At 36.3% G+C, this 27,404-nt stretch overlaps 1 protein-coding gene across 2 annotated transcripts in view; it reads right to left on the bottom strand.

Moving 5' to 3' along the window:
• Nucleotides 1–288: 288 nt before the first annotated feature.
• asip1 (agouti signaling protein 1) overlaps nt 289–27,404 on the bottom strand; it is a 53,639-nt gene continuing 26,523 nt past the window's right edge. The window contains exons 2-5 of one of the 2 annotated variants that reach the window (XM_042498478.1): nt 25,752–25,844; nt 4,154–4,325; nt 2,502–2,551; nt 289–1,068 (exon numbers count right to left, since the gene is read on the bottom strand). In XM_042498478.1, the coding sequence (XP_042354412.1) occupies nt 904–1,068; nt 2,502–2,551; nt 4,154–4,325; nt 25,752–25,787 (423 nt within the window). In that variant the 5' untranslated portion in view covers nt 25,788–25,844 and the 3' untranslated portion in view covers nt 289–903. Of the gene's footprint in view, nt 1,069–2,501; nt 2,552–4,153; nt 4,326–21,268; nt 21,564–25,751; nt 25,845–27,404 lie in introns of those variants that run through there. The other variant, XM_042498487.1, reaches the window with a different exon arrangement.

Genomic DNA, 27,404 nt, shown 5'->3' with positions numbered 1-27,404 from the left:
AAAAAAACCCTCAAAGTATATTGAAATAGGCCATTAAAAAAAGGATACTATGGTTTGTCACTAAAAAATTTCTTGGTGTAGAAAGTGATAAAAATTGTCATTGTATAGTATGTCAGAAAAGGCCTGAAAAGTCATATTATGTCATTAAAATGAAGTAAGTTAAAAATGATCTAATGTTCTATGTCAAATATGTATAGTATGTCATAACAATGTTACAGTATCACATGCCATAAAAATGTCAAACCACAGTATGCCTAAAAAATATCATAGTATAGTGTGCCATGAAAAAATGCTTTAGTAAAGTATGTTTTTAAAAATATAGTATGGTATTTCTTGAAAATGTTATTTTATTGACTCTTTTTTGGATTCTGTGTTTGTAGTTCCACGGACAGGTTGGTCATGAATTATTGTGAGACAGACTAACAAATAGTTTGTTTCTGTCTTTATCCTTTAAATAAACGTGGATTCACCTTACTTTGGTCTTGACATTAAATAAAACAAATACACTGTTTTATAAAACATTGCACATGGACTTTATTTTTAGAAGGCTTCATAAAATATTTTGTACTGCGCATTCGTGTATTTCTATGTAACTAAAGCAATGTACGAAAATATTTGAGCAAAAGGATTCAATTCATATGTGCTAAAAGCTTGTGGTAAAATAAAGATTTGCGAGTGTCACTGTATTTTTATAAGCAGTACACCATGTTTAATATTAAGTAAATTCACTGTGGGGTATTTTTTTGTAATAAAGTGCTTTCATGCAGAGAATTTGGGGCGAAGCTACAAAGAAAGGACTAGAAGTGATTCACCTCGTACTCTTCACTTCCACTTGTTTGCTTTAGCAAAGTGGTGTGCTTCTGTTCTTTTAGCTTGGAGCTGGGCCGGGCCGCAGGCGGCTGCTCAGCAGCGAGGGTTGCCCATTCGACAGAAACAGACAGTTCTGAAGAGCCGACACTGGCAGAAAGCACAGAAGTCACAGCACACATTGTTGGGAGATTTACAGCTACCCCACAAGGGAATGCAGTTAGCAGGGGGAGGAGGACGCTTCTTCACACTTGATTTGTTCTGAGATAGAGAGAGAGAGACAGCGACAATACATGATGTCATACTGTTGGAACAACAAGCAAAAATAAGAAAAAGCAGACCTTGAAAAATAATGGCACTGTGTGATTATACAGAAAATATGAGTACAGGAGGAGATGGAAATAGTAACACGATTAACATGTTTCAAGTAAAAATGCTGACATGGAGGAATCTGAGTTTTTTGGGGTTTTTTTTCGTTTTTTTAATTTTGTTCTGTTTTGAACATGTAAGTTTGTTCTTGGCTTTGGCAGCAGTATGTGTGACAAGATAATCTCTGCATCCTCAAGATCATTGCTGGTTTCAATAGTGGTTCTTCCCCTCATTCAGTTACGTCACAAGGAGGCCACTTGGAAAGCAAAGAGAAAGTGGGCAGGATAGGAGCTGGGATTTAAATGTTACACTTTAAGCTCAAAAAATCATAAACTGACAGCGAGCTGTTGGCTCAGCATTATGCTGATTTTTACAAATCATCAGAAATACCTGCAGACTCATTTCAATGACATGATGGCATCTTCTGCAGATAATTTCACTACGACAGATTTAGACATTTCTGTTTTAGATCTGTGTTATGATTATCATAATTACTATTGTTACAGGTTTAAAATTTCTTGCAAAAAGGAAGATTTTTCATGCATTTTCTTGAGTTGGAAATAAAGAAATCACACAAGCTGAACAGTACAGCAATCTAAATAAATATTAATTGCAATACGTTTAGTGGAAGTTTTCAGTAAAATATCAAACTATTGATTAATTTTTTTCCAGGAAAAAATAGAGACCTATAAGATATATTAAGAAAAAGTGAAACTGAAGGGCACTGTAATAGGGAATTTATTTATTGTTTTTTTATTTGGTATTTTATTTTTCAATTTGTTAATTTTCTACTTCTTTGTGCTAAGAAACCAGTTTTACTTGCATTACTGCCACCTGACCATGGATGTATCTTCTTGCATCAAATGCATAACTGTAATGCATTGTGGGTGATACACCTTTTGGAGTGACTATCGTTGACTTGCTCTCAGCCAATCAGTGGTTAATCAGTTAACATCAGTTTTTCATACAAATGGGACTAAACTTCAGTCAATTAAATTATCAGTTTATTTGTCAAATTAAATCACAGGAATATGGTTTTGGTAAGAAGCAGTCACAGTTCCCTATGATGGTGGCAGGGATTTTCCCAAGGTCAAAGGCCAAAGGGAGGTCAACGAGGGTGTGCTGAACAACTAATGAAAAGCAGCCAATGATCAAAATCATGAAAAGCAGCTGAAAGTTTAGAGGAAGCTTAAAAGTGGACCCAAAAAGATCATATTGATTTACTCATACTATGTATTATCTAATAATTTTGCAATAGATACAGCGTGCATTCTTTCTGCATCAATTCATCAAATGGTCAAAAATGTTTTCTTTTTTTGTAATACCTTTTTTTGTTTCTTCGTCTTCCTGTTCCTCTTCCTTGATTTCGGCAACTCTGAGAGAAAACATTTCAAAAAACACGGATGCTTCTAGAACTTTCCCAGCTGAAAACAGTGCATCGTCAGCATACAGGATGATAAACGGTACTGAAACAGTGAAAAATTACTTATAGAAAAATCACATTGACAGAGATTCTGTTTGACATAATGGCACAGCAATCAGTATCACAAGTAAAGATGTTTGCGATTGACTTTGTAACAGTTAATGTCGTAGAGGTTAGGTTAGCCAAAGTTTAGGGACTCTCAATTAGCTTTGCCCAGGGGCCACCTTTACAAAGTGATGGGTGGTCAGGAGCCAATAAATAAACATAAATAAAGAGTGTATATATAATAAACCTGGACCTATTATTATTAAATGTACGCTTCACCAAAGCCAATCAAAATGCAGAGGAGAGACCTTTAGTGTGTTTTATTTGGAGGAGGTGCTCATTAATGAGCACTTAACCCCCACATTGTCTTAAGGCTCAAAAATGATGTTTTTTTCATTTTGAAATTCAATGACTTTTCCTCAAATGACCCCAACATGAAAAAAAGTGAAACTTTACCTTTGTTCATATTTCCATGAAAGCTGTGCACCAACGGGGTAAAAATCTTGTCATAGGGGTCATTATTGACAACAATTATGACTGGTGTGTTGTAATGAAAATGAGTGGATTTCGCTGATGAAGTGCAGTCTCTCTGCACTGTGAAGAGGGAAAACCTAGATATTCACAAAGTTTGTGATGAATGACAGGTTGTTTCTTCATGCAAAATAGATTTGTTGTTTAAAATTAAATCAAGCTGCTTTATTTTAGGGGTTTAGTAAAGGCGGTTCATTTTTTACCCTTAGGACAAGTGGATAGACATCTCCAAATGAAGCATTCTTGGCATCAAAACAAGTCAAAAGAATTTTTCATGTGCAAAACAAGACTTTCAAGGGAGTGATTTGACATCAGAAGAGTAAGTTAGTCATGGATTTATTTGTAGACTATTTGACTTTTAATACGACGGTTAGCTGGTGATTAGTGTGTTATTAGCTGGTTAACATTACTTGTTAGTGTTTGCCATGTTTGACATTCTGACATTGTGTCCCTGACTTGAAGGTTGGTCCCAAATGTGGATTAGACAGCAAATGGCATTTACGATAAAACTTAATTCATTAACTCCGGCTATTATTTGCTTACACCACTGAACTCAGGCTTTTTTGGGGGGGGACAGGCGTCTATATCGGACAGGCATTTATTTCCTTTCACACAAAAGCTGTTGCTCTGCAAAGATGGGAAATACAATTAGATTGATGATTCAAGCTGAAAAAGTTTGGGAACCTCTGAACTAGAGAAACAAAATTGTGGAAGTATTATGGAAATAGTTGGCCAAAGCGCTTGTTTGGTACCAACATCCCTCGCTCTTCAAAAAGAAAATCACTTATATAATTTAGCGGTTATCAGCTGGTCTGGCTTGCAGCCTCGTGCATTTGTGTCTCATCAAAAAACACTCCCGTGGTCAGCATAATATACACATGACATAAATTATAAAAATTAGAAACACTAAATCGGTACCATTCAATCTGGACTTTGATCTTACAGATAAAGTTAAACACTGCAATATTGCAGACTTACCTACAATAACAACAGGAGGTGGGCTTGTCTCAAGGCTTTGAGACAGGGCGTTGGATACAAAGACCCTATTGGAGGAGAGTATCTCATCAGGGATCATGTAGGCAGAGGCAAGGAAGTACTCTGTCGCAGCGAGGACGAGGCAGCCAAGCAGCAGGAAGGCATGCATCTTTCTCTGGACAAAAAAACAAAAAAAACAATGCATACTAAGAATTAATGTTTGTTTTTGAAGTAAGAAGCTCCTTTTCCCAGCAGGAATTCAAAAACATGAAGTACATTAAGATTTGTTTCTGAATAAATTTAAGATAAAGGAAAAATGATTAAATTCGCAAGGTAGGTTTAATTATGATCATCTTATTACTTCTTATTCAGCTGTCGGTTGGTCAGTTCATCACTGTGGTCCAGACAGAAATATCTCAACAACTATCGGATATTTTTCTCACAAATTTATTAGGCTTGGGTGGTATCATGGTATTGCAGTATACCAGGGTATTTAGAAATCCTGAAGGTAACTTTTTCAAAACAGTCATAAATACAGGTGCTCCTCTGTATGTAGTGCACAGCATGCACCAACAGAGCTCAGTCTGTGGTCTCTACTGGTGGAACAGGCAGCTGAGCTGAAAGAAACTGCGACACCTAGTGGTGAAGGGAGAAAAGTTACAGGACTGTAAACAGCTGGCGGCCAACAGGCAGAAAGAGACTGTGGGGAATAACTTCCACTTCATTCAACTGAAATGTCATAAATTGATAAATGCAGTTTTTGTTTTGTTTTTTTTAATTCTTTCTTCAAGCTCTGCTTCCTCCAACATAATCGAGTGTGTAGAAATTTCTGCATAAAGCATTGTTTTACATTATATTACCAAAACCATAAAACTGAGTTGTAAGTATTATTTTGTGTAACATGTTTTTGAATTTTCTCATAGTTTGTTTTGTTTTTTGTCTTTCTGTTGCTAATTCTGTTGTTTTTGTTATGTATAACCTTAACTTTGTAGTAAATGAGTTATTCATGAGTATATGATAAGTAAAAAAAGGTAGCTATAATACGCTGAAGCTTCAGCCACCACCTTACTAGTTTATATTTTTTGTTTTCCTGTATTTATTTCTTTTCATTAAATGCCTTTATATTATTCATACATGATTATGTTCATCCTCTTCAAAATTGTTATCAAGGACTGAAAAATAATTTGTGGTGGTGATGAATGAAAAAAAGAAAAGATGCATGCAAGGACTATACGCTTTCCTTTTTCTGGGCTTTACCAATGCATTTATTTATGAGGTATTAAAAAAATGATATTGTCTTTTCTTTTATTTTTTAAAAGGGCTAAAATGAGACATATGGCAGACTATGTCCACTAAGAAACTTAACATGATTCTGTTGCCGTACATGACATTTTGGAATCAACTGTATTAGATCTGAATCTAAGGAGACAGGAAACAGCAAACCTCCTTAGAGCAACTTCTGAGGCCCATGGGATGGTTTTTCGTCGGAAACTACATTCAGGACAGAGGAAGCCTTAGGCTGTCCTTTTGAAAGCAGTGGAAGCATCCAGCAAGAATCTTACACACATTGTTTATGTTAAACAGCACCTCAAACCACCTTGAAACATCTCCTGCCCGGCATCTGTCTCCACTTTGGAGCGATAAAAGAGGATCAGAGTGGCTGTTTTTCATGAGGTTTGACAACCACACTTTTGTGCATTGATCCGTTGCAAAGTGGAATGATTTCAAGAGGTGAAACAATGACCCAAAACTCAGCAGGGATATTAACAAGCAATAAAAAGTGTGCAGATGTGTTGACAAAATATGAAGTGTACAGTCTGGCTGCTCTGCTAATCAGATGCAAGATGCAGACAGTAAAATGGCGCAGGGCTGAGAAAATAAAATAAAATAAAATATCATGACAGTATTTTCACAGTGTGTTTAAATAATAAACACTGTGAAAGTCATATTAGATCAAAATAAGACACCTCAACCGACCTGCCAGATTCATGAAAGTTTTATCCTATAGAATATTAGTGCTTCGTAAAACTTTAAATCCCATTTCAACATAGTTGTAAATAGATTTAAAATACAATATTCACTACAGCTGCCTGATTCAGTCATGTTCAGCCATGACCACTGAAACTCTGTTGAAAAGGTAAACACTGTTTGCAGGAGCATGCTGTCATCAAGACAAAGTGATTATGAGCTTTAAGGAAGACTTCAGAAGAAGCCCCCTGAGAATTAACACATTGATGATGAAAACATTAGCAGGTTTATTTCTGTTGCAGCCATCACACTAGCCGTCATTATTTCCAATCGAAGGCGACGTGGGCGTGTTATACCAGCAATTCTGGAAATCCAAGCCCCTTTAATGTGGGAGCGACCACGTCTTGGGGATTTCTGGGAGGCGATTGTCCACGATTTCACAGAGGAATTATGGATTCAAAACTGGATGATCTGCTCAGCTTTTGAAAAACTATGTGATGCAATAACACATCTTCTGCATCATGCCCAAGGGAATGTATAGCCAAAGCATCATGTGCCTTATAAAAGCAAGAAGCTTTCATTGCATTTTTGCAAAATATGGCTTTTTAAACACCACCTCATGGTAAGTAGTAAGTAAAGTTTTTCCAAATTGACGTATTTCCTTTACGTGTATTTTATATTCGCAATTTCAATTTGCGCAATATGAGGGTTAATGGAAACCCACCTACTCTCTGCGACCCCCGGCTGCACTGAGCAGAGGACAAATGTGATGCAGCTGCAAGTTGAGAATTATAAAATGATTTAATTATTGTGTTTCTGGTGTGAAAAGCACTGGACACTCTGGACTTCTGCTGTGGTGGAGATGTGGTGCTGAAGGGAGAGCTCCTGTGAAGAGCTGTTAACACACATCTGTGAAACGCTGCAGTGATCTTTGACAGATAAAGTCATCACCAGCGTTCAACATTAACCGTGGCCTCCACTAAACCTGGCATTGTAGTTAACTGGGCTTCTGGCAGGGGATCTGTGATGCCTTATCCGCAATCCATGGAGTTATTCTCCCAGTGGACCCTGAGGTACGCCTCCTCGGCAACCTTTTACGTTCTTACATCAGGCATTATCACATCAAGTTAACAGAAATTCTACTCACCATTGAGAAAAAATGCATTGCAATGAAATGGAAGTGAGATCTCCCATGTACTGTTGGACTGTGGCTCTCAGAAATGAACGGTTGGATTCTTCTAGAAAAGATCATTTACTCACTAAGGAATAAGATACATCTTTTTTTTTGTAAAATATGGCATCCTTTCATTATCTACATGGAAAATCTCCCATCCCATATGATTGAATAATGCGCCCCCTACTTTTACCACACTGGTGTTATAATAGATCTAATTCTACCCTGTCTCTCATCCTGCTTCCTTTTTTACTATCATTCGTCTTTCCTCTTTTTTTTTCCTTTTTATTGTATTGTTTTATTTAACTTTATTACTTAAATTTTCATGTAAGTTTTTTAAAAAAAATTTTAAAGTTTTTTTAAATAATGTGAAATGTAAATGGGTGTTTCTGTACTGTCCGTTTGTACATTTGAAAAAAAATAAATAAATAAATATATCCCAACTATGGCCTGATGGCCCGTGGCTACAAAAACAGTCACTCTGTGGCTGCAAAATACCGTTTCTAGGTGGCACCCTGTGGAAACTAAGTTTCTTATTAAATGCACCTTTTTAGGCATCAATGTAGCTTTAAAAAAGCCAAGCTCACTTGAAAATGCCCATTTTAAACTAGCACCATCTCCTAATAAAAGTCATTCCACTGACTCACTCTAGCCTCGTTTAATCAAGGCTGACTCAAGGCTGACTCAAGGCTGACTCAAGGCAGGCTGCACAGCCTCGCTTTGTGCTCAGCCTGGCACACACACGAGGCCCAGATGAACAGCTGCACGGAAAGACAATCAAATGAGTCAAAAAGAGGGAAAAATTACGTTACACATTACAGGGTGTGGGGGCGGCCAGGGAGAAATGCTGACAGACTAAATTCGCAAATTATATAAGCCTACTTATTTTTCCTTTGTATTTGTTAAAATATCAACAACTAGACAGGCTTAAGACAATGGTTTTATTATCAGAAGCCTAGATGAATCCATATGTTTTAAATGATCAAATAAGATTAAAACTGACATACACACAATGTATTCATAAATTAAAAGTAACATTTTTATATAGTGCTGAATCTTCTCTGCTAACTTGCTCATGGTGCAAATTTTAAACTAAATCACGTATTAAAATAACCAACATAAATCACCACATTCTGACAGACAAACTAAGAACACTAATAAAAATAACATTTGCATTTTGGAACATGAAACAGCTAAATTAAGTGCAAACCACAATCTACTCAGTCCATCACTAGGCATGATGGGAAATGAGACGCCACTACAACACAGGCTTCAGTCTAAAATCTGTGACCGTGAATAAACTTCTGTCTTTTACTGCCTTTTTAAGACCGTAAAAGTGGTGAATCATAATTTCCTGTAAACTTTATTTTTATTACGTTCTTGGTCACTAAATCAAACCCGTACAGTCATTTTTGGTCACATTGTGAGTGAAACATCTGAAACTGATCTCTCACTTCAACTCGTTAGACTTATCGAAATAATTATCCACCTCGATGAAATGACTCCCTGAAAGCTGCACGAGAAAGCTGATGTCAGTCCCGGTTTTAAAGGTGTTTTATTACTTTTGTTTTAAAACCTGTTGTTTTTATGAGGTGTTTGTTTCCTTGTAAAACATTTTGTGGCTGTTTAAAAAAAAAAAAAAAAAAAAAAAAACACAAATAAGGATTGTTGTTGTTGTTGATTTTGAAAAAGCTGATTACGCCTCTCCAAAGCGCTTGGAAAGAAACTTTAAATGACAGTTACTTGAGACACCAGTCCAGTCTCTCAGCTTTGCATTTGATCTCTTGAACCTGTTTTGTCATGAATTTACTGTATTATATAATTTATGTTGCAATTAACCCTTGAAAACCTGAGAAAAATGGTTTGATGGCACTTGAAAACATCTTTCTCTGAAAGAAATGTCCCACAACTTTCAAAAAATTAGAGAAAGGTGACAAAAAAAAAAAAACACCTGAAAATGTTTTTTTTTTTTTTTTTTATAAAGGGGGTCAATTATTTTTGGATTCCATTTTTACTCCAGTTGTAACATCAAAGATGGTCAGACTGGGTTTGTCTGACCAGACTGAGACGAAACATCTGACATTCATTAGGTCGAAATTAATGCAAAGATCCTCTCTTGTACTTTGTCTGTTTGAAACACACACACACACACACAGAGAGAAACATGTCTAGGAATCTGTGGTGGATATAAACACCCGAGTTAAACCCCTTGTTAAATGGATCTGCTCTGTTGAAGCCTGCTGGTTCCACTTTTGCACACAAGCTTGCATTATTTCCTTTTCTTTCTGTTTCTTTTTTTATGTTTTTTGTCTTTTTTTAATTCAGAAACAGCAGGAAAAAAACACGCTTAACTGTATTCAAAACAACTAAAATAAACATCTTAAAAAAATGTGAGTGAAATTAATAAAAAGTGCTTTTAACATGACTTTTTAAAAAAGTAGCTTATTAGAAATCAGAAACAATTTAAACTGTGATATTAGACAGTTGTTTTATAATGATAAACTTTACTTTTAATAGAAAAAAAAATGATCTGGATAAATTCTTACATTTAACAACCAACAAAAGACCACTTTGTTTTACCACCACAAATCATGGTACATTATCATGGTACTGTTTTGTTCTGTTTTTTCCTTCTTTTTTTTTTAGATGATGATTTGGCTTCAAAATTTTCTGCGACCTAAAAAGACCACTGAAATTAAGATGCATTTTAAAGAAAGTACACACAAATGATCATACCTAAACTGAACTGAACTAAACTAAACTAAATGATAAAGTTTCATATTACTAGTTTTTGGGAGGGGGTTTGAGAGGAGGACATATGTACCTCAGGGAAAAAAATATATATAACTGTGATATTAGACTTTTTTTATTATCATAAAACTTAACTGTTCTTACTTTTTAAAGAAAAAAAATCATGTCAGATAGCAATAAATAAATATTTCATCCATATTCCATTTAAAACTACTCACACAGGGAGGCTGGTTGTGTTTTCCGAGGGAAGCTTTACTTTAAGAAACTTCGTGCTCGTACAACCATGAAGAGTATTTCAGTCAGTGGAGTGAAATTGTGGAACGAGTTGGATGAGAAACTCAAACGATGCACAAACGTTTTAAGAAAGATGCACAAAAACACTATTTTAAAGAGGTATAAGAGTGAGGACAGACTCTGAAGGCGGTCGTGTCTGTTATGAACATAAATGACTGTTTCTAAACTGTTTATTGTGTGTTCGGTTGTGTGCAGGTGCATACACGCACACACACACACATACGTAGCTATGCAGATTATGTGTAGTATGAATAAGCCTGTGTGTGAATCCAGTGGGACATTTATGAATGTGTTTGCATATGTGTGTGTATATGGATACGTGTGTTTATGTTTGTGTGCATGTGAGTCTGTGTGTAAATATTCAAGTGTTACTGTTGCTCATTAGAATCTGTTTGAGTTGTTCGTATGGGTTATCATCCATTTTTCTTATTGTGATTTTGTCTATCTAAATTTGACAAAAATATTTTATGAAGTTACTGCAGACCCCCTCTTTTTTTAAATTTAATTTAATTTTCTTACATAAAATACAGGTTTTAAAATACACTGTGACCTGACAAGTCTGCAAATGTAGAAGTGCTCACTGATGGAGATCAAAACTAAACTGATAAAGTAAGTTGTTTTCTTAGTGCCTTTACAAAATCAACCCACATGACCGGGAGTTATTTTAGGATGGGTCACACTTTCACAGTTTCGCTTTGATTTTCTCAGTTAGATTTCTCAGTTAGAAACGGCGACTCCTGTGTCGGTCTGGCTGTTAAAAGCTGAGATGATGCATTAATACGAGAAAGCTATTAGCTTTTGGCCCTGAGTTTGTAAAGAAGACCACAGTACTTTCATTTATAATATCCTGGATATAATTATTTTTTTAGAAAAAAAAGATAAACAATAATTTTTACAATAATAATCTATTATTATGAGTCAAATCTTTTTCGGGGAACTATAAAACAGTAGTCCATTTTGATTTTGTTATTGTTTTATGTTGTTCGCTGAATGAGAAATCTACTAAATCAGCTCTTTGGAGTGTTTTCTGATTGAGGTTGAGCTTTTTTTTCTGGTCACACATGTGGTCTGTCTGTCTTACTCGCAGAACATAATCATCCACTTTTCTTCATCACACATGTGCGTCTATAGCTGGTTTGCCATCACATGTGTTTTTGTGGTCCCAGTGGGCAATAACAGAGAGCAAGATACATTTTTTTGAAAAAATAAATATTTCGCCATAAATATTTGTGGTCCTAAAGAAGTTTAAAAATGTATTGTGACCTAACGAGACTGTATCCTGTGTCCTGATGGAGGACGGCGTCAGCAGCCGGATTATTCCAACGACACTGTTGCACAATCAAATATGAAAAATGTAGAAAAGTCCACAAAACTTAATGAAACCCTGATGCAAGAATCCTTTTTCCCCCACTGTTGATGCGTGTGATCCGCATGTTGTAAACACGTTTTGGGCAGGACACAGGGGACATCCAGAAAAAAAGTCATGAAAGAAGCAGGGGACTTTAATTTTGAAGAGGCGTTAGAACAGGACTGAAAGACGCAACACTTCTTCCAGTAAAGTATGGGGACCGTATGCAACCTCAGATGCTTACAATCTGCTAAAAACAGAAAGAAGAAGAACTAATGCGGCTCCACCTCCATAACTGACTGAAAATAATGAGCGGAGCCACAAGTGAGCATATGTGGACTGTGGGAGGAGCTGTGGAGGAGCGAGGAGGAGACTGTGGTGACACCTAAAGCTAAAGAATTCACGATTATCTTTGAGCCTTTATAACATTTAAACATGTCAGTTGTAAAACAATTCACTATTCACACAGTTGTCATGAATGAATAAATTGGCTACAGAGACCAAAACCATTTTTTGCACCAGGCTGTAAATGTGTTTATTCCTGATGTAAAGTTGGGAAATTTCACATTGCGGTCTATTGGGGATTGACCTGCTCTTGGAGCCAGCATGGCTGTTAGAGGAAGTGCAGATTTTGGCACAGCTGTGCTGGATTCATTTTTTCAGCCTTGCTTGGCTTCAGCAGACGGTGCAGGGAGCTGCTGCTGCTGCTGCAGGAGGCCGAACAGGCAAACCTTTATACAGATCAAAACAGTGAGAGAATACGTTAACAAGAAGGTGGGATTCTAGTGTGTTAAATACAACAAAATATTTGGGCCACTGTTAAAAATAAGTCCTAATACTAAAAGAAAAAAAATGGCTGATTTGAGTCATGAGTGCATAGCCAGTCGTACAATTAGGGCGACTCCTCTCCAGTTTAATTTAACCGAAAGGCTCTGCTTAGTGTTCATCGTGTAAGACTACCTTTTTTCAGCCTCAACTCTAAAGGTTGAGTTACTGAGGGGGCTGCCGGTGAGGAAATGCACGGGGACTTCCTCTCAGTTTCTCTGTGACCTTTTTGATGTCCGTTGCAACAGCAGGACCACAACTGAACTCATCGCAGGGAGCATCTCTCATATCACTCTGCGATTCTTTAAAACCTGAGCAAATTAGCTTGGTTTCTTGCAAAAACACTGAAGGATGACAAGCAACTTTATATGAAATGGCCAAAAAACAAAAAAATCCCTGGAAAATTGTAAAGTAAAAAACAAACAAACAAACAAACAAACAACAAAAGAATTTTTCTCTAATTTTATTATTCCCACGTCACCTTTTCCTTTTTTTGGTTTTACCTTTTTCTTGCCAAGTTACTGTTTATGTGTTTTTAAAGAAACCAAACCAATTTTCTAAGGTTTCAGATGTCAAAATACTTGTGAAAGGCATCTAAACGCAGCACAAGAAAACTGATGAAGGCTCAGGTGTTAAAGGGTTAAAGGGGAGGTGTACCACATCATGTAGCTCCTGATTTTAACTTTAAGCAGGAGCAGCTTAAAACAATATAATATATGAATTTAGCATTAATCAAAATAACCTATTTATACAAAAGAAAAAAACACAGAATAAGATAATCTGCCAAATAAAATAAAACTTCACACAAACAAATCTAATCTTACAATATGTTATATACTTAGTTACATTCCAAAAAAAAAACTACTGACATTAATACAAACATTTAGCTTTTTTCAAACACATTTTTAACCCTTTGAAACCTGGATCGAGATCATTTTTCGTGTGCTGGTTCAGAAACCTTTCACAAACATTTAAACCATTAAGATATGAGCAACCTGGAAAAAGGCAATCAGCAATTTGGCATGAAATGTCCTGCAAATTGCAAATAAATTAGCAAAAGGTGACTAGAAATGTTTCTTTTTTTTGTAAAGCAAGAAAGAGAGTATCGTTATGATCAAATAAATAAGGAAAAAGTCAGGAAAACTATACTTTTAATTATATTTTCAAAATTAGGTTGCAGAAAAAGAATACATTTATTATCATTATTGATTTTTATTTCAGCTTTTCTTTCAGGCTTTTTTTGTTTTTGCTCTTTTTCCTTTCTTCTTGTTGTATTTGTGTGCTAATTTTAGGTGATTTTTAGGTAACTTTACTAATTCATTGCTAAATTTTGGGAAACAACAGCTTGTTGCTGCTTGTCTTTCCATGTTTTTTTAAAAAAGAAATCAAGCCAATTTGTTTAGGTTTCAAAGGTTTAATGACAGTATTTACAGCATATTCGTTCATCATCATCATCATCATAAAACATGTTTTATATATGATGGCTTTATTATAAGCATGCTGTTTCAAAGTGGATAAAAATCATATCATTTGAAATCAAGTTTAAATGGCGTACGAAAATAATTAGGTGTGTTTCATTAACATTTTATTTAATGTTAAGTGTAATTGATATTTCCTGTCCCTGTATTATATAATTTGGTGTGTTTCTATTGCACTACAATAATTTTTCTTTAAAAAAAAAAATAATCTAGGAATTAGCACTTACAATTAAATAAAGCTGTAAATGCTACAATCTTTGCTTATGTAGCACAAAAAAAACAACACAAGTTAGGTAATAATCCCCCAAACGCACCAGAGCAAGGATCCAGATCTACTCTACGAGCATGAAAAGTGAGGCAGCTTTAACAGGAGCAAGAGATTTCTAGCAGATTTGTGGGGACGACTTCGGCATAATTCACCTGACAGCAGTTTTTACGGCTGTGTCACGTCTGTCATGTGACATCTGGGACTGCTCCACGCTACTCGCCTTTCATCCGTTTGTGCTTCCGCATGTACTCATAAATCATTATAATCACAGTTTTGGGGAAAAGGCACGTTCTCTAATTCCTTTAGCTTTTCACTTTAGAAAAAAGGTTTGTCAAACATTTCCTGATGTTTACTTGAAATGTAAAAACTTTAATAGAAAAATTTTTTTAAATAGATATATTAGAACTAAAGGTAATATCGGACTTCAGGGATCATGAGAACAACATGCCACAGTTTGTTTTTCTCTCATGTCGTCTGCACGGTGCCAACAAATTTCCATGGAGAAAATTTCAAAACTCTTCCATGATAGTTCAAGTGCCTATAAAATGTGAAAAAAATAAAATAAATCTTGCCCCTTTTTTCCTGGTGGTTTTCAACATTTCAGATTCAAACTATTCAAACGTAATATCAGCTGGCAGGTACACATGGAGGTGGTAATAGTTGTCCTAATATTTTTAGGAACCCTTTATGAAAGTCTGTGTTTTGTTTTGTTTAAAAAAAAAAAAAAAAAAAATCATACATATTGAATAGGCCTCTTTTTTGACAAATTCAGTGTTTTTATCCTCCTGACGCTCAATCATCGCTCTGTTAGCTCTTTGGTTGTTTTATCTAACTAAACAATCATGAATCTTGAAATAATAATTCAAACTTAAAACAATAATATTTACAAAAAAGTTTGAGTGATGCTCACATGGTTCTCAAAAAACAGAAGCTCTTTGGATTCAATGACAAAAAATGACCAGAAAAAGAGGTGGAGGTTGGACTTGTTTTTTGTTTTTTTTTCTGGCACACTATTTAAAAAAATAAAAATAAAAATAAAAAAACAATAAAAGCTTTCAATCCATGGATTTATTAACTTTTGTATCTTTTGTATAACAGTGTGCCTTGGATTTTTTTAAATTTATTTTGCATAAAAAACAAATCCAATTTTAATTGTTTTCTCCAAAGAAATGGATGAAGTATTAAGATACGCTTACTGTCATTTTATTTATTCATTTATATTGCATTAATTGATGAAAATAATGTGACAAAAAGGAGTTGACTAAAAGTATATAGAAGAGGTGAACTGGACGCAAGAGATGTACACAGAAACATGGAACATACGTACAGACGATAACATGAGGCAGTTATGGTGCAGGATGTTTTTTGGCAGAAGTCGAGGAGTGGAGATTATATATTAGACTATATCGGGTACATTTGGGTTTATGTGGGAAATGTGTGCATGCATGTCTTGATGTTTGTATGTGAGGCAGCTGTATGTGTCTGTGGTCACTGATTCTGCAGGTTTGTTTGTGGGGTTAGGAGCAGTAGAGAGAGAGAGACAGAAAATGTGCCATTGTTAAAGTGGCATTAACCCTTTGAAACCTGAGCAAACTGCCTTGGTGTCATCAAAAAATATGACAAGAAGGCAATGAGCCCAAAAATTAGCAGTAATTAGTAAAACATTACAAGGAAATTACCTGAGAAAAAAATAAAGAAAAAGCAGTAAGAAAATTAAGGAAGTGCTGAACTTAAAATAATATTTCTTTCTTTGCATAATTTTAAATACACAATAATATGAATTATTAATATCATTTCCTAGACATTTACAAGTTTTTGATCAAATCTAATCATCTCCTCAGAGATCATTCTCAAGTCAATTTCTTGTCATCTTTCACAATTTTTTATTTATTTTTTTATTTCTAAAAAGCTCTTGCCAAGTTGTTCATTGCCTTTTTCCAGTTTTTTTTAAATGTTTTAAATTCTCAGGTCCCAGAGGTTCAAATGCTTGTGAAAGGCATCAGTGACGGTCCAGGTTCTGAAGGGTTAAAAATATCTTAAGTGATAAAAATATGTTTATGAAATAACCTATTGAAGCGCTATAGTAATTTTATGACAGTCATCATTATAAACAACACGATATGGTATAATATCAAGGACTATTTTGATTAGTTTTGCAACGACGCGGTGAAGAGGAGCGAGGTCCGACCGGTGCAGAGGCAAACGGGAGACCACCTCCACCCGAAACCTCACGGCAACACAATCAAGTGCCCCACTGGGGCAGGAAGGGATATGTTACATCTATTTTATTCAATTTTCCTTTTTAAAAAAAAGGTCATCTTACACCCTTAAATTTGAGAATGCCTCACGATCCCACCAAAGCTGTAGCAGCTGCTAGCGGGAATCCAGATCCCCAGGATGGGAACCAGGGCTCAAGTGAATACTTGTGTATTTTGAACTAACTCATGACAAACTTCAGTGTGTTCACAGTGATGAAAGAGCATGTGAGCCCGTGACACGGTGCGGCTCGCCGATGTGTTTAGCATTAATGTGTTCATAATGTTTTTGGACCACAACAGAGCCTCAGCACAGAGAAAGAACTCAAATCCGGCCTTGAAACACACACGATTCTTGTTTAGAAGATCAACTCTGTTGTTTTTGCTCATTTTATAGGATCCAGTGTCAAAAAGAACAATAAAATATTGCCAGATTTTTCGTTAAAACATTGACGGGGTTAATCGGGAAAACCTGGTTTCTTCTGGTACATTTCTCCAGCAGAAAGTCGAATTCTTGGCCTCGTATACGGTTTCCAATCACTTTTCCACGGAAAAAGCTTGGGGAGGTAACATATCACCAAGAAGCTGTGTAACAATGAATCCTTGTATTCCTAATAATTACATTCAGAGTCCAAATAGAAACAAATGCACTTACAGTTTAGCGCTCACACACACACGCACACACACACACACACACACACACACACACACACACACACTCAGGAGCAGGGTTTCGTTTTTTATCTCTGATACACTAAGATAAACAGAAATAATTCCAAAATTATTGCAAAACTGCTGCATGCTGGTTTAAGAGTAATTTTAAGATTATTCAGATTAAACCTTTGAAAACTCAGCAAACTAGCTTGATTTCTTTCAAAAATATGGGAGGAAGGCAATGAGCAACAAAAAAAAAATTAGCAAAAAAAAAAAAAAGTTAAACAAATAAGAAAGATGCCTGAAAATAAGTTTGGGAAAAAAAAGAAAAATACAAGAAAATCATCAATTACAATAATTATGAACAATTTTTTTTTGAGAGATTTTTCTCCACTGTTTAAAAATGATTACATAAATCAGTTTCAATCAAAATATTAAGGTATTACAGTAAAATATAGTGCAGACAAATTAAAACACTGAAAATCTCAGGTATAATTACTATTTGAAGGATATTAATTTCCGTGGTGAAATTCACAGCAAAGGATACAAAGTATCCTTATTGCTACATGACAGACTGACTAATCTTTTTTTTCTGCAGCACAAAGAGTAACAAGAAGACGTACGTGTTTCACATCTGGATGTCGTTGAAAGGACGATTCCTCTGATCCCCTTCCTGAGATGCAGAATTCATTTTTAATGGGAGCTTAAGTTGCACTTTTTGCATCAAAACTAGTTCATAACAGAAACTTAAAAAAAAAAAAAAGTTTTAATTCTCTGAGCCTGTTATATGCCGAAACATTTCTGAATGCCGCTGCTTTCTTAACTTTTTTTTTTCATGAAATCATCTCTGCAGGATTAGTGCCCCGAGGAGAGGCAGCAATCAGATTTCTGAGGAACGACTTCAACAAACCATCAAGTTGCTAATTAAAACGATGGTTACCCAGAATTCCTCAAGATCATCACCATCACCTGACATATCTACCTCAGGCAGAATAGTTAATTATGGGGTAAAATACTGCTCAGTGGCTGTTATTGATAATAAAGCCATATCATTAATGTGACTGAGAGGAAATATCATGAACATAATCATGAACATCCTGTATTAACCACACGCTCTGGCACTCTTAAAGAAAAACTACCTCAGTTCTGTGCAAAAATATGAATAAGAAATCATACTGATTTATCATTTAGCAGCCTTTTCTGACATTGTATAGAATAAACTTGTTGGTTGCACCTATTTGGACTTTACTATATTTGCTTATTTCTTTGCTATATTTTTACACCTCATTGGCTTGTTTTTATTTTTTGAACCATTGTAATCAAGTATTTGCACCTCACTCATTGCTAGTTTTATATTTGGTTTTAAATGTGTAATATATTGTATTTTATATTTGCTATAAACTGCTTTTTACTGTGTTACACTGTAAAAGTTGATTTCATTTTGAAAAGAACTTTAGAAAGTGAGATTTACATTAAATGGTTCTTCTGATAAATTTGTGAGAATCTGTTCATGAAATACATTTTAGCTCATTTCTAACCTCCCACCTCATTGAATATAACACCGAATGATTTAAGTTGCATTTTTTTACCTCCTTGCATCTTTTTGTAACCAATCACAGTGCGGGATAAGCTCTTATTTTGTGCAACTGCACGTTCCTTTAAAGTTTCTGTGTGTGTTCATTTTATTTTACTGTTTTCCGTTTACTATGCTGAGGATGTTTGTATGTTTTCAAAAAAGTGTTTTTAAAAAATGAAGAAACCAATTGCCTTGACAAATGTAAGTTAACATAACTTTTAGTCTTAATTTACTTCTACTTTATCTCTAATTGTTCCGTTTACTTAAAGTTATATTTACTTACTTTTCCGAAGTTGTTGTAACCTAACTATGATAAGTTTAATGAAATCAATCTTTCCCAGTTTAAACAAGTAAGCATGGTCACTGTGCTATATGTATATCTGTTTTCTGCTGGTTGCAAACTAGCCAATAATATTTGTATTTAACAAAACAGAACTAGCAGATCTTCATCTTTATGACAATAGATTTAAGTCTTAAGTTTCTAACACTTTAAAAAAACAGTCATTTCAATTGTCATTTTTAAGTTGCAACAACTTCTCAAAATTAAGTAAACATTGCTAAAGTTATGTGTAGTTAAAGTTTAAACATAACAATTAGATACAAATGAAACATAAATGGAGATTTACAGTTATATTTGATTTCCTTTTTCAAAAGCAATTGTTTTCCAAGATTATTTTAGGTAAAATCAGCCTGTCAGTTTTTAAAATGTATGTTTGTCCTCACACACGTTTTACCTGCACTCGTCTAACTGTGTGTGACAGCTGCCGCACGGAAATTTTCCTCAAGATAAATAAATCTGATCTCATTTACAATGCATCCCTGTTAATGTTCATTTTTATGCAGCCTACAGTCTTTTCCATTTTTTAACATCTTATTATATATTTACGGTCATTTTGTCATAATACTTGATTATTGATTGATTGATTGATTTACGGTTTAATATTTAATCATTCTAACACTGATATCATGTTGTGATTACATTTACGTTTGTATTGTATTGTACAGCGTTGTTTTCTCCAAACTGAACGGTAATCATGAGCCACATCGTCATGCAGAAAACACGGGATAAGTTCGACAGAATTGTTATTGCCGTTCATTTTGAACTTGTAATCATTAGTTTTTTGTTGTTGGTGTTTTTTTTTTTTTGTTACTTTTATTTGTCTTAAAGCACTCAGACACTCTTTGGTGTGCAGTATTCACAAAAACACATTCAAAATATTTTCTTTTACTCTGACATTAAAAGTTCACACTGTAACTCTCTTAAGTAAAATTTTTCAGGCTTGTCTCTTCATGTCCTTAAATGCTTTTTGGATGAGCTACTACTATGTTCTTCATTTAAAAGTTGCCTAAAATTATTTTTTCAAATGCTGTGAGTACAGAAAAGTCTTTATTGGATATGAAGCACATAAAAATAGAACTTTTATTTATTGAGATCGAAATTTTTACAACTTTTGGCTGCAGAGGTTATCATGAAAAAAGCTCTTTAACGTTTGTTTTTATGAACAAATTATAAATGAAATGTATTTAATATTCATTTAATTAAATACATTAAATATTAATATTATATTATTAAGTATATCTGTGGGATTTAGAGTATACACTTTTAATACAAAATTTAAATACAATACATAAATGTTAAATTGTGCAATAAAGTGCAGAAATGAATCCTGAGGGCTGCATTTTTCAGTGCAGCAGTTTTGACTTAAAGCAGAACTTTAAGGCGGTTCCTGTCAGATGAGAAATCTGTTGATGCAATAAAAACATGCTGTTGCTCCCAAAACTTTGCTGATTCCTTTAAATTGACTTATAAAAGAGCGTCAAGTTACTCTGCTTTTCTTTCCCTCATTTCTGTTTATTTTGATTTGACGTCCGACACACTGATTCCTCAAGATTGTTGATAACAGACCGAGATGGTGAAGTCGTAGTCGGCGCCCCGACAGCGTCGCGGCTTTACTTCAAACAGAATCAGGAGGAATATGCTCGTATTTTCTGCACGTTGCAGTAAACATATATACCCGTGAAAACGTAAAGGCATGGATTTACATCCACTGGGATTTACTGCACAAGTTTAAGTGAGCGGTTACGGTTCTCTGCCAGAGTTTACAACCCGATCGACCCTGTTTCGGCTGAGCGTGAAAGCACCCAAGGTCCCAACACAGAAGCGATCCAGACTTGGCATATGAGCAAAAATGCTGCATCTCAGCTTATTAGCGTCTGATTTGATCATTTTCTTCCCCAGGATTTTTGGTCTCAGTTTTTTATGTGCAGTGCACTTTACAGGCCACAGCTGCAGAAATCCTTTCAAAGCAGACAGAAAAGACTTGAGGAACTTTAACGAGCTTTTAGAGTTTGATATGGTCTAAATATTCCCGCTGACCTCTGAGATTCAGGCATGAGGACCATAAAAGAATTCCTCATACATTCTACAAGTGCCTCGGATGTCTCTGCGGTGCACTGTCCTCGCCTTTCCCTCAAACGATTTCCTGCAACTGTGTCCAAATAAGATCAAAATTTCCGTTTCCCTTACCTGTGGTTCCCGGCTCTGCTGTCAGTGTCACACTCAGTTTCTCGCTGTCCCTCGTATACCGCTCTCCTTTTCCCCCTTTTTCCGTCTCTCTACACTTTATTTCTCTGCCTCTTAAGTCCACAAGTCACCACTCTCCTGTCTTGTCCTCCCTCTGTTTCTCCACACTTCACCTCTGATCTTTCTTTTTTTCTTCTGCCCTGCTTTATTTCTTCCTCTTGCTGTCTCTACCAGGGACTCTTTTATCCGCCTCTCCTCAGTTTCTATTTCCCCCCTGTTTAAGTAGCACTACCTTGCCCTGCAGCTGATGATGAAGACATACTGGGAGGTTTGTACTGGAGGCGGGACCAGCAGTTTGGGGGATGGTAAAGGTCAAATTATGCAGAAGATGGACAGATAAATGTGAACCAGACCCTCCCGTGAATCTTTGTTTCCACTTGTGTCTTTTTACAACTGCAGCTGATGTCGGAGGCCAACGTTGGCCCTTTAGATAAATCCTCTTTTTCACCTGTTAGTTCTGACAATGATGTTCAGTTTTTTGTGACTTTTTGTAACATAATTTTCTGTAAACCCAATTTTTCCTTAACTTGGTTGGTTCAAGTTCTGTTTACCAGGATGCCGTTCTGGATGTACAACGTAAAGCAGAGATACTCAACTTGCTTTGCTTAGGGGCCACTTTGCAAAATGACATTCTCGGATTTTAGGACATTTCTTGGATTTTAAGACATTTCTCAGTTTTTAGGACATTTCTTGGATTTTAGCAGGTTTCTAAGATTTTAGGACATTTTTTAGAATTTTAAGATGATTTAGGACTTTTCTAGGATTTGAGGGCATTTCAAGGGTTGTAGGACACTTGTGGGATTTCAGGATATTTTTTTTTATTCATTTCTTGAACTGTAGGGCATTTCTAGAATTTTAGGACATTTCAAGGACTTTGGCACATTTTTAGGATGTTAGGACATTTTTAGGATTTTAGGATGTTTCTAGAATTTTAGCATGTTTCTAGGATTTTAGGGGATTTCTCGGATTTGTGGGCATTTCTAAGGTTTTAGAACATTTCTAGAATTTTAGGACAATTTATTTTTGGTTGTTTCTCAGATTTTAGGACATTGTTAAGATTTTAGGGCATTTTGTTGGACATTTTTAAGATTTTAGGGCATTTTTAGGATTTTAGGACATTTCTACAATTTTAGGACTTGAGGGGCTTAGCTAGGACCTCTGTCGGCTGTTACAGGGGAGCATCCACTGGCACATTTTTGATGAACAAGCTTTATTTTGATGCTGTTTTATGCACGCTTGCACCTTATGTATATCAGAAGTACAAAAACAATCCCCAGTATGAATCCCTTTATTATCATTATTTTTTTTTTTTTTAATTAAATATGACTGAAATAACTCTGTGTTGCATGCATCTTCAGTGTGTTCACACTGGAAAAGTGCCAAGAATTGCTTATATTAGACTGAGAGGCTACAGCCACACCAACAACATTTGATAATTAGCACCGATAGCCTAGCAGGAGAAACTTGTTCCCATGTACCTGTGTGGCATTTTTTTGCAATCTGTTTTTTAGGACTGTAATGGTATCTAGTTAAGAGGTCTTTTTGTTGCCACGCTCAACTGATCATGAATGTAAGGAAAAACCTGGAAACAACTTTGAAGGCAGGCCCCAATTAATTCCTATGAAAGCTGCTCAGTAGCGCATGAAGCAAAAAAAGCTCTTTTAACATGATATGAAATTACCCGGCGCGGCTGCATAATGGGGCCCACAGAGAACGCTAGAGCACTAGAGGCTGGACGTGGCTGATTACACCCCCGCGGCTAACTTTAGCCAACTGAACAGCTAACTTTGGGTTTAGCACTCTGCTAACTTGAATCTTATCTAAATGTTATTGGACCAAACAGTTTAAATCCTGATCATGAAACAAGTCATTCTATCCACTGATTTACAGACGTCTATCGGTCTATCAGAAAAATTCTTTCTGGGCCCCATGGCGTCACATGACGGACCCCGATGGTGTAATTCCACTTTAGGCAACTATGTAAAATCGGCCTCAAAGCCTGGTGCTGTTCCTGGAGGTTTGCAACTAATAGCTCATAGGGTTCATTTGGCAACATCTTGAATTGCTGTCCATGCTAATGTCAAAAAATGCCAGTTTTTCACTCCTGAACCAGACAACATCGGTTTGGTTGTCTCGTCAAAAAGCTTGTGAGATTTTTCCATTGGATTTCGGATCACTACAGAAAATACACTCTGTGGTTAAAAATAATAAGGTGGTGTTAATTTGTGATACTGCTCAGCAAATTAACACCACATTTTGAAGCCTACAAACGGCAGAGGTAACAAGCTAATACTAGGCTATAAACAAATTACAATTACATGTTTTAATGTGGCCACCACAATGAGGCTGTAAAACCGTGTTTGACATAATGACATTTTGTGGTCACATTTAGCCACCTGGTACTAACCACTTTTCATGAGAGACAAAAAAAGCTTCAAAGTCCACAAGTTGGGAATTTACTGGCTTAGTTAATGTTGTAGAACAAAATACAAAAGTCTTTTAAGCCTGACCGTATTGCAAAAACCCATTTAAAAAAGAAAAACAGCGACTTTGAGACAATGGATCTGACACATTTTAGGCTCATAACAAGTTAATGTTCACTATTTATTTTATTAATTGCAAGGTTATTAAAAAGATGAGGTCTTTGGCACCAGGATGAGTCGGTTCCAGGTTGGAGAGGAAGACCTCAAACCAAAGCAGACACCTGATGAAGCTGGAATAATGCTGTTGAGTGTTCGGTGTGACTTATGCTACATGAGGTTTGAACTTTCACCGGGTTGTTGGTCTTCACAGAGAGGAAGAACATTAAAAGGAGCCACCTGCGGTCCACGACAGACAACAAGAACATTGCTGTATTGCCAGGATGACCCCTGCGGGTCTTGTCTTGTTACAAAAAGCAAACATCATATTGTTATGAGCCTAAAATGTGTCATTTGCATGTTTTTAACAACACCAATGGGCTCCTGAAAAACCAGGTTACACAAAAAATGCCATGTTAATACAATGGGAACATATTATCCTGCTAGACTACAAGATGTAGCTGAGGATGAGGGGTATTGAATTTCTGAGCCATAAATTTCGACCTGAAGATGGCGCTGGATGAAAAGTTAGAGGATGAAGGCATCACAGTCAAGCTGTGTGATTTCATCCATTCAATCCATCCCCGAGAATCTTGTTCAGGCCTTTAGAGACGCAGCACCTGGGATGACTTATATTGGCTTGGTTGGTTTCACTCCGACGGCATGGGGGATCCATAATTTAATTACTTCAAATTTTTATTCACTCTGTATATTAAAAACTTAAAACAAAGTGAGCACAACGAGGAGGGGATGTCCGAACAAACTGTGTATATTTACAAAAAAGTATTGCATCATGAGCAAAGTGTGCAGAAGTCACTGCTGCATTTCATCTTTTTGTTGAAGTGCAGCAACAATTTACTCACTGTAATAAATCACTACCAGTATTATGTATGTACACACACAACAGATAGAACGACAGAACAATAGATAGATAGATAGATAGATAGATAGATAGATAGATAGATAAAAGCTGCTTTAGCGAGCTCAGTTTTCATGCTACAGTAAGGATACAGATATATTAAACTAGATGGCCTAAGACATCTGTTGGTACCAATCATGTCATGCTATCTTGCTTTGAAAGGGGCGTCACAACGCTCCAAAGTTGCACTAAATTTTGGTGAGGGAGAGCGTGGCATCAGGAACTATGTTTTATTCATGAGAGGGGGGATTATGGTGCAAAACAGGGACTTCACATAATAACACTGGGGAGGGAGTAATGTTTTTTGTTTTGGCTCGATGGAAGGAAATTAACTTTAAGTGGTTGTATTTTGTATCAAAAAAACAAAAATTGGTTTTAAAGGTATATTTTATTTTTAGAAAAAATTCAAAATCACACCATTTATTATAGCAAAATTGTGTAATGTAATTTATGGTGAATGGAGGGTCGTGAAATTTGATGGGGACTTTTCTGTACCCATTAATTAATTGTAACACTGTAGGAGAAACATTGCATCCAGTAGTTTGTGAAGACATTTCACTAACAGACAACAGGAAAAGTCAGCAGATGATCCTTTGTGGACTAAATGTGCCTCTAAAATTTCATTACACTCAATCTAGCAGTTGATTTATTTCTGTCTGAACCGAACTGGTGGACCGTCACACCGACCGACCGACAGACAGCGCGGCTCAAAATGTGTCGGAAACAGTGGAGATGCAACCAAACCTAACCGTGCATGTTTTAAAGTTTCTCTTTTAATTTTGCTTTAGTGTTTTGTTGTCATTTCAGTTTAAGTTCCCACTTGTTTCAACGCAGACTGATGGAAAATGTGTCGCAATAAAATCAAAGGTTTTAAATCGACGGTTGAGAGATCGATCACAGTGACACAGACGGAGAAAAATTGTCTTACCTGCTGCCAGAAGACACTTTCACAACTGTTCGTCATTAAACGGGCCCTTCGGTCAGAACGGCTCCGAATGGTTTCAGATCATCGAGTCAATCCCTGAAAAAGATAATCCAATTAAACAAACAAAACAAATAAAAACGTGTCGAAAATATAAAAAATAAAAAGCATATATTTGAAAACGAAAGACTGATATGGAAAATGATTAATGCATTGTATTCTATCCAGCTGTAGATCTAAAACAACACACACACACACACACACACACACACACACACACACACACACACACACACAGAGTTCAGGTCAGGCCAGGCTGAGCAGCAAATGGTCAATTACAGCACAGTTGGATCACTGATTGCAATCAGACTCAGAGGACCTGAATGCCAGATCCTAGTTCAAGTTCTTGGTCCCTCAGGGGCCACAAAGAATTACCACAGGACTGATTTCTTATCTCTATATTACAAATGTACTTAAAGTCAAGTGGGTTAGATTTAAGGGGATTAAGCCGAATCTAAGAGTAAGGATAGCAGTCAGTGAACAGCTCTCCCAGTTAGAATTCCTTCAGTGTTCAGGTCCCTCTCCAAAACAAACGGACCAGGTGATTTAAACCACTAAAAACACTGAATTGAGTAGTTTCATGATACAAATCGATGTTTATCCAATAGTTTTTGGCATGTCGAAGCATAAACAGTTGACGCAGAAAGATAAAACGTGTCACTGACAGCAGAGCAGAACAGGGCAGCACCAAGTGACGAGTCGGGGTGAGTTCGTGTTGCTCCTATGTAGATATAAAGGGCTCATTTTACGGTAAAAAGAATAAAAACACACCTCTTATATTCAGATTGTTATAAAATGAAGAAAACACGTACAATATTAAATTCCATTTCTGCCAATATATCACCATAAATCCTACACACTGGACTTTTAAAAACCTGGACCTGCAATGATTAACCATATTGCGATATGGTGGTGTTGTGGGGAAAAAGCTGCATAAAAGTACTGTCCACACCAATCACACCTATAAAGCACATGAAAGACAGCTGTTTTAAACTCATTTTACAGCTGGAGTCTTAGAAAGTCGCGCACTCCACCAGATCGACTCTCCTGTCGTCTGCTGTCTCTTTTTTGTTATTATTTTTTGCACTCGTCTCACACTCTCAAACATCCGATATGACCGACATACACTTTTGGAGTTACGATCGTCGGTGAGTTTGGACTGAAAGCCGACTTTTGCTGACTCTGCGATGGACATTCTCCCCTGGGTCCTTTGTTTACTCGGCCACCGCAAACGGAAAACAAGGAGACGGAAGCACGCCAGAGTGCTGTGCAAAGCTCGTCAGAGACACAGCAAGCTTTTCTACTGTCCATCCTGCTTGCAAATGCTCAGTCCCTAAACAATAAACTGGATGATTTGCATGCACGGATTAAGTACCAGTGGGACAACAGGAGCTGCTGGGTTTTTGTGTTCATGGAGTCGTGGCTGGAGCCCTGCATTCCCAACCATGCCGTCACGCTGGAGAGCTTCTCCCTCTATCGACACGAGAGACCCAAGGACTCAGGCAAGTCAAAAGGAGGGGGGGTATGCTTTACGGTTAACGCTATGTGGGCCACGGATGTCCGTGTTTAACAACTCCCTGCACATGAGCTCTGGAGTTG

Source organism: Plectropomus leopardus, chromosome 2, assembly GCF_008729295.1.
Source record: "Plectropomus leopardus isolate mb chromosome 2, YSFRI_Pleo_2.0, whole genome shotgun sequence".
Taxonomy (NCBI): Eukaryota; Metazoa; Chordata; class Actinopteri; order Perciformes; family Serranidae; genus Plectropomus; species Plectropomus leopardus.
The sequence above is the reverse complement of the archived record's forward strand: the minus strand, read 5'-3'. Positions and strand labels throughout refer to the sequence as shown.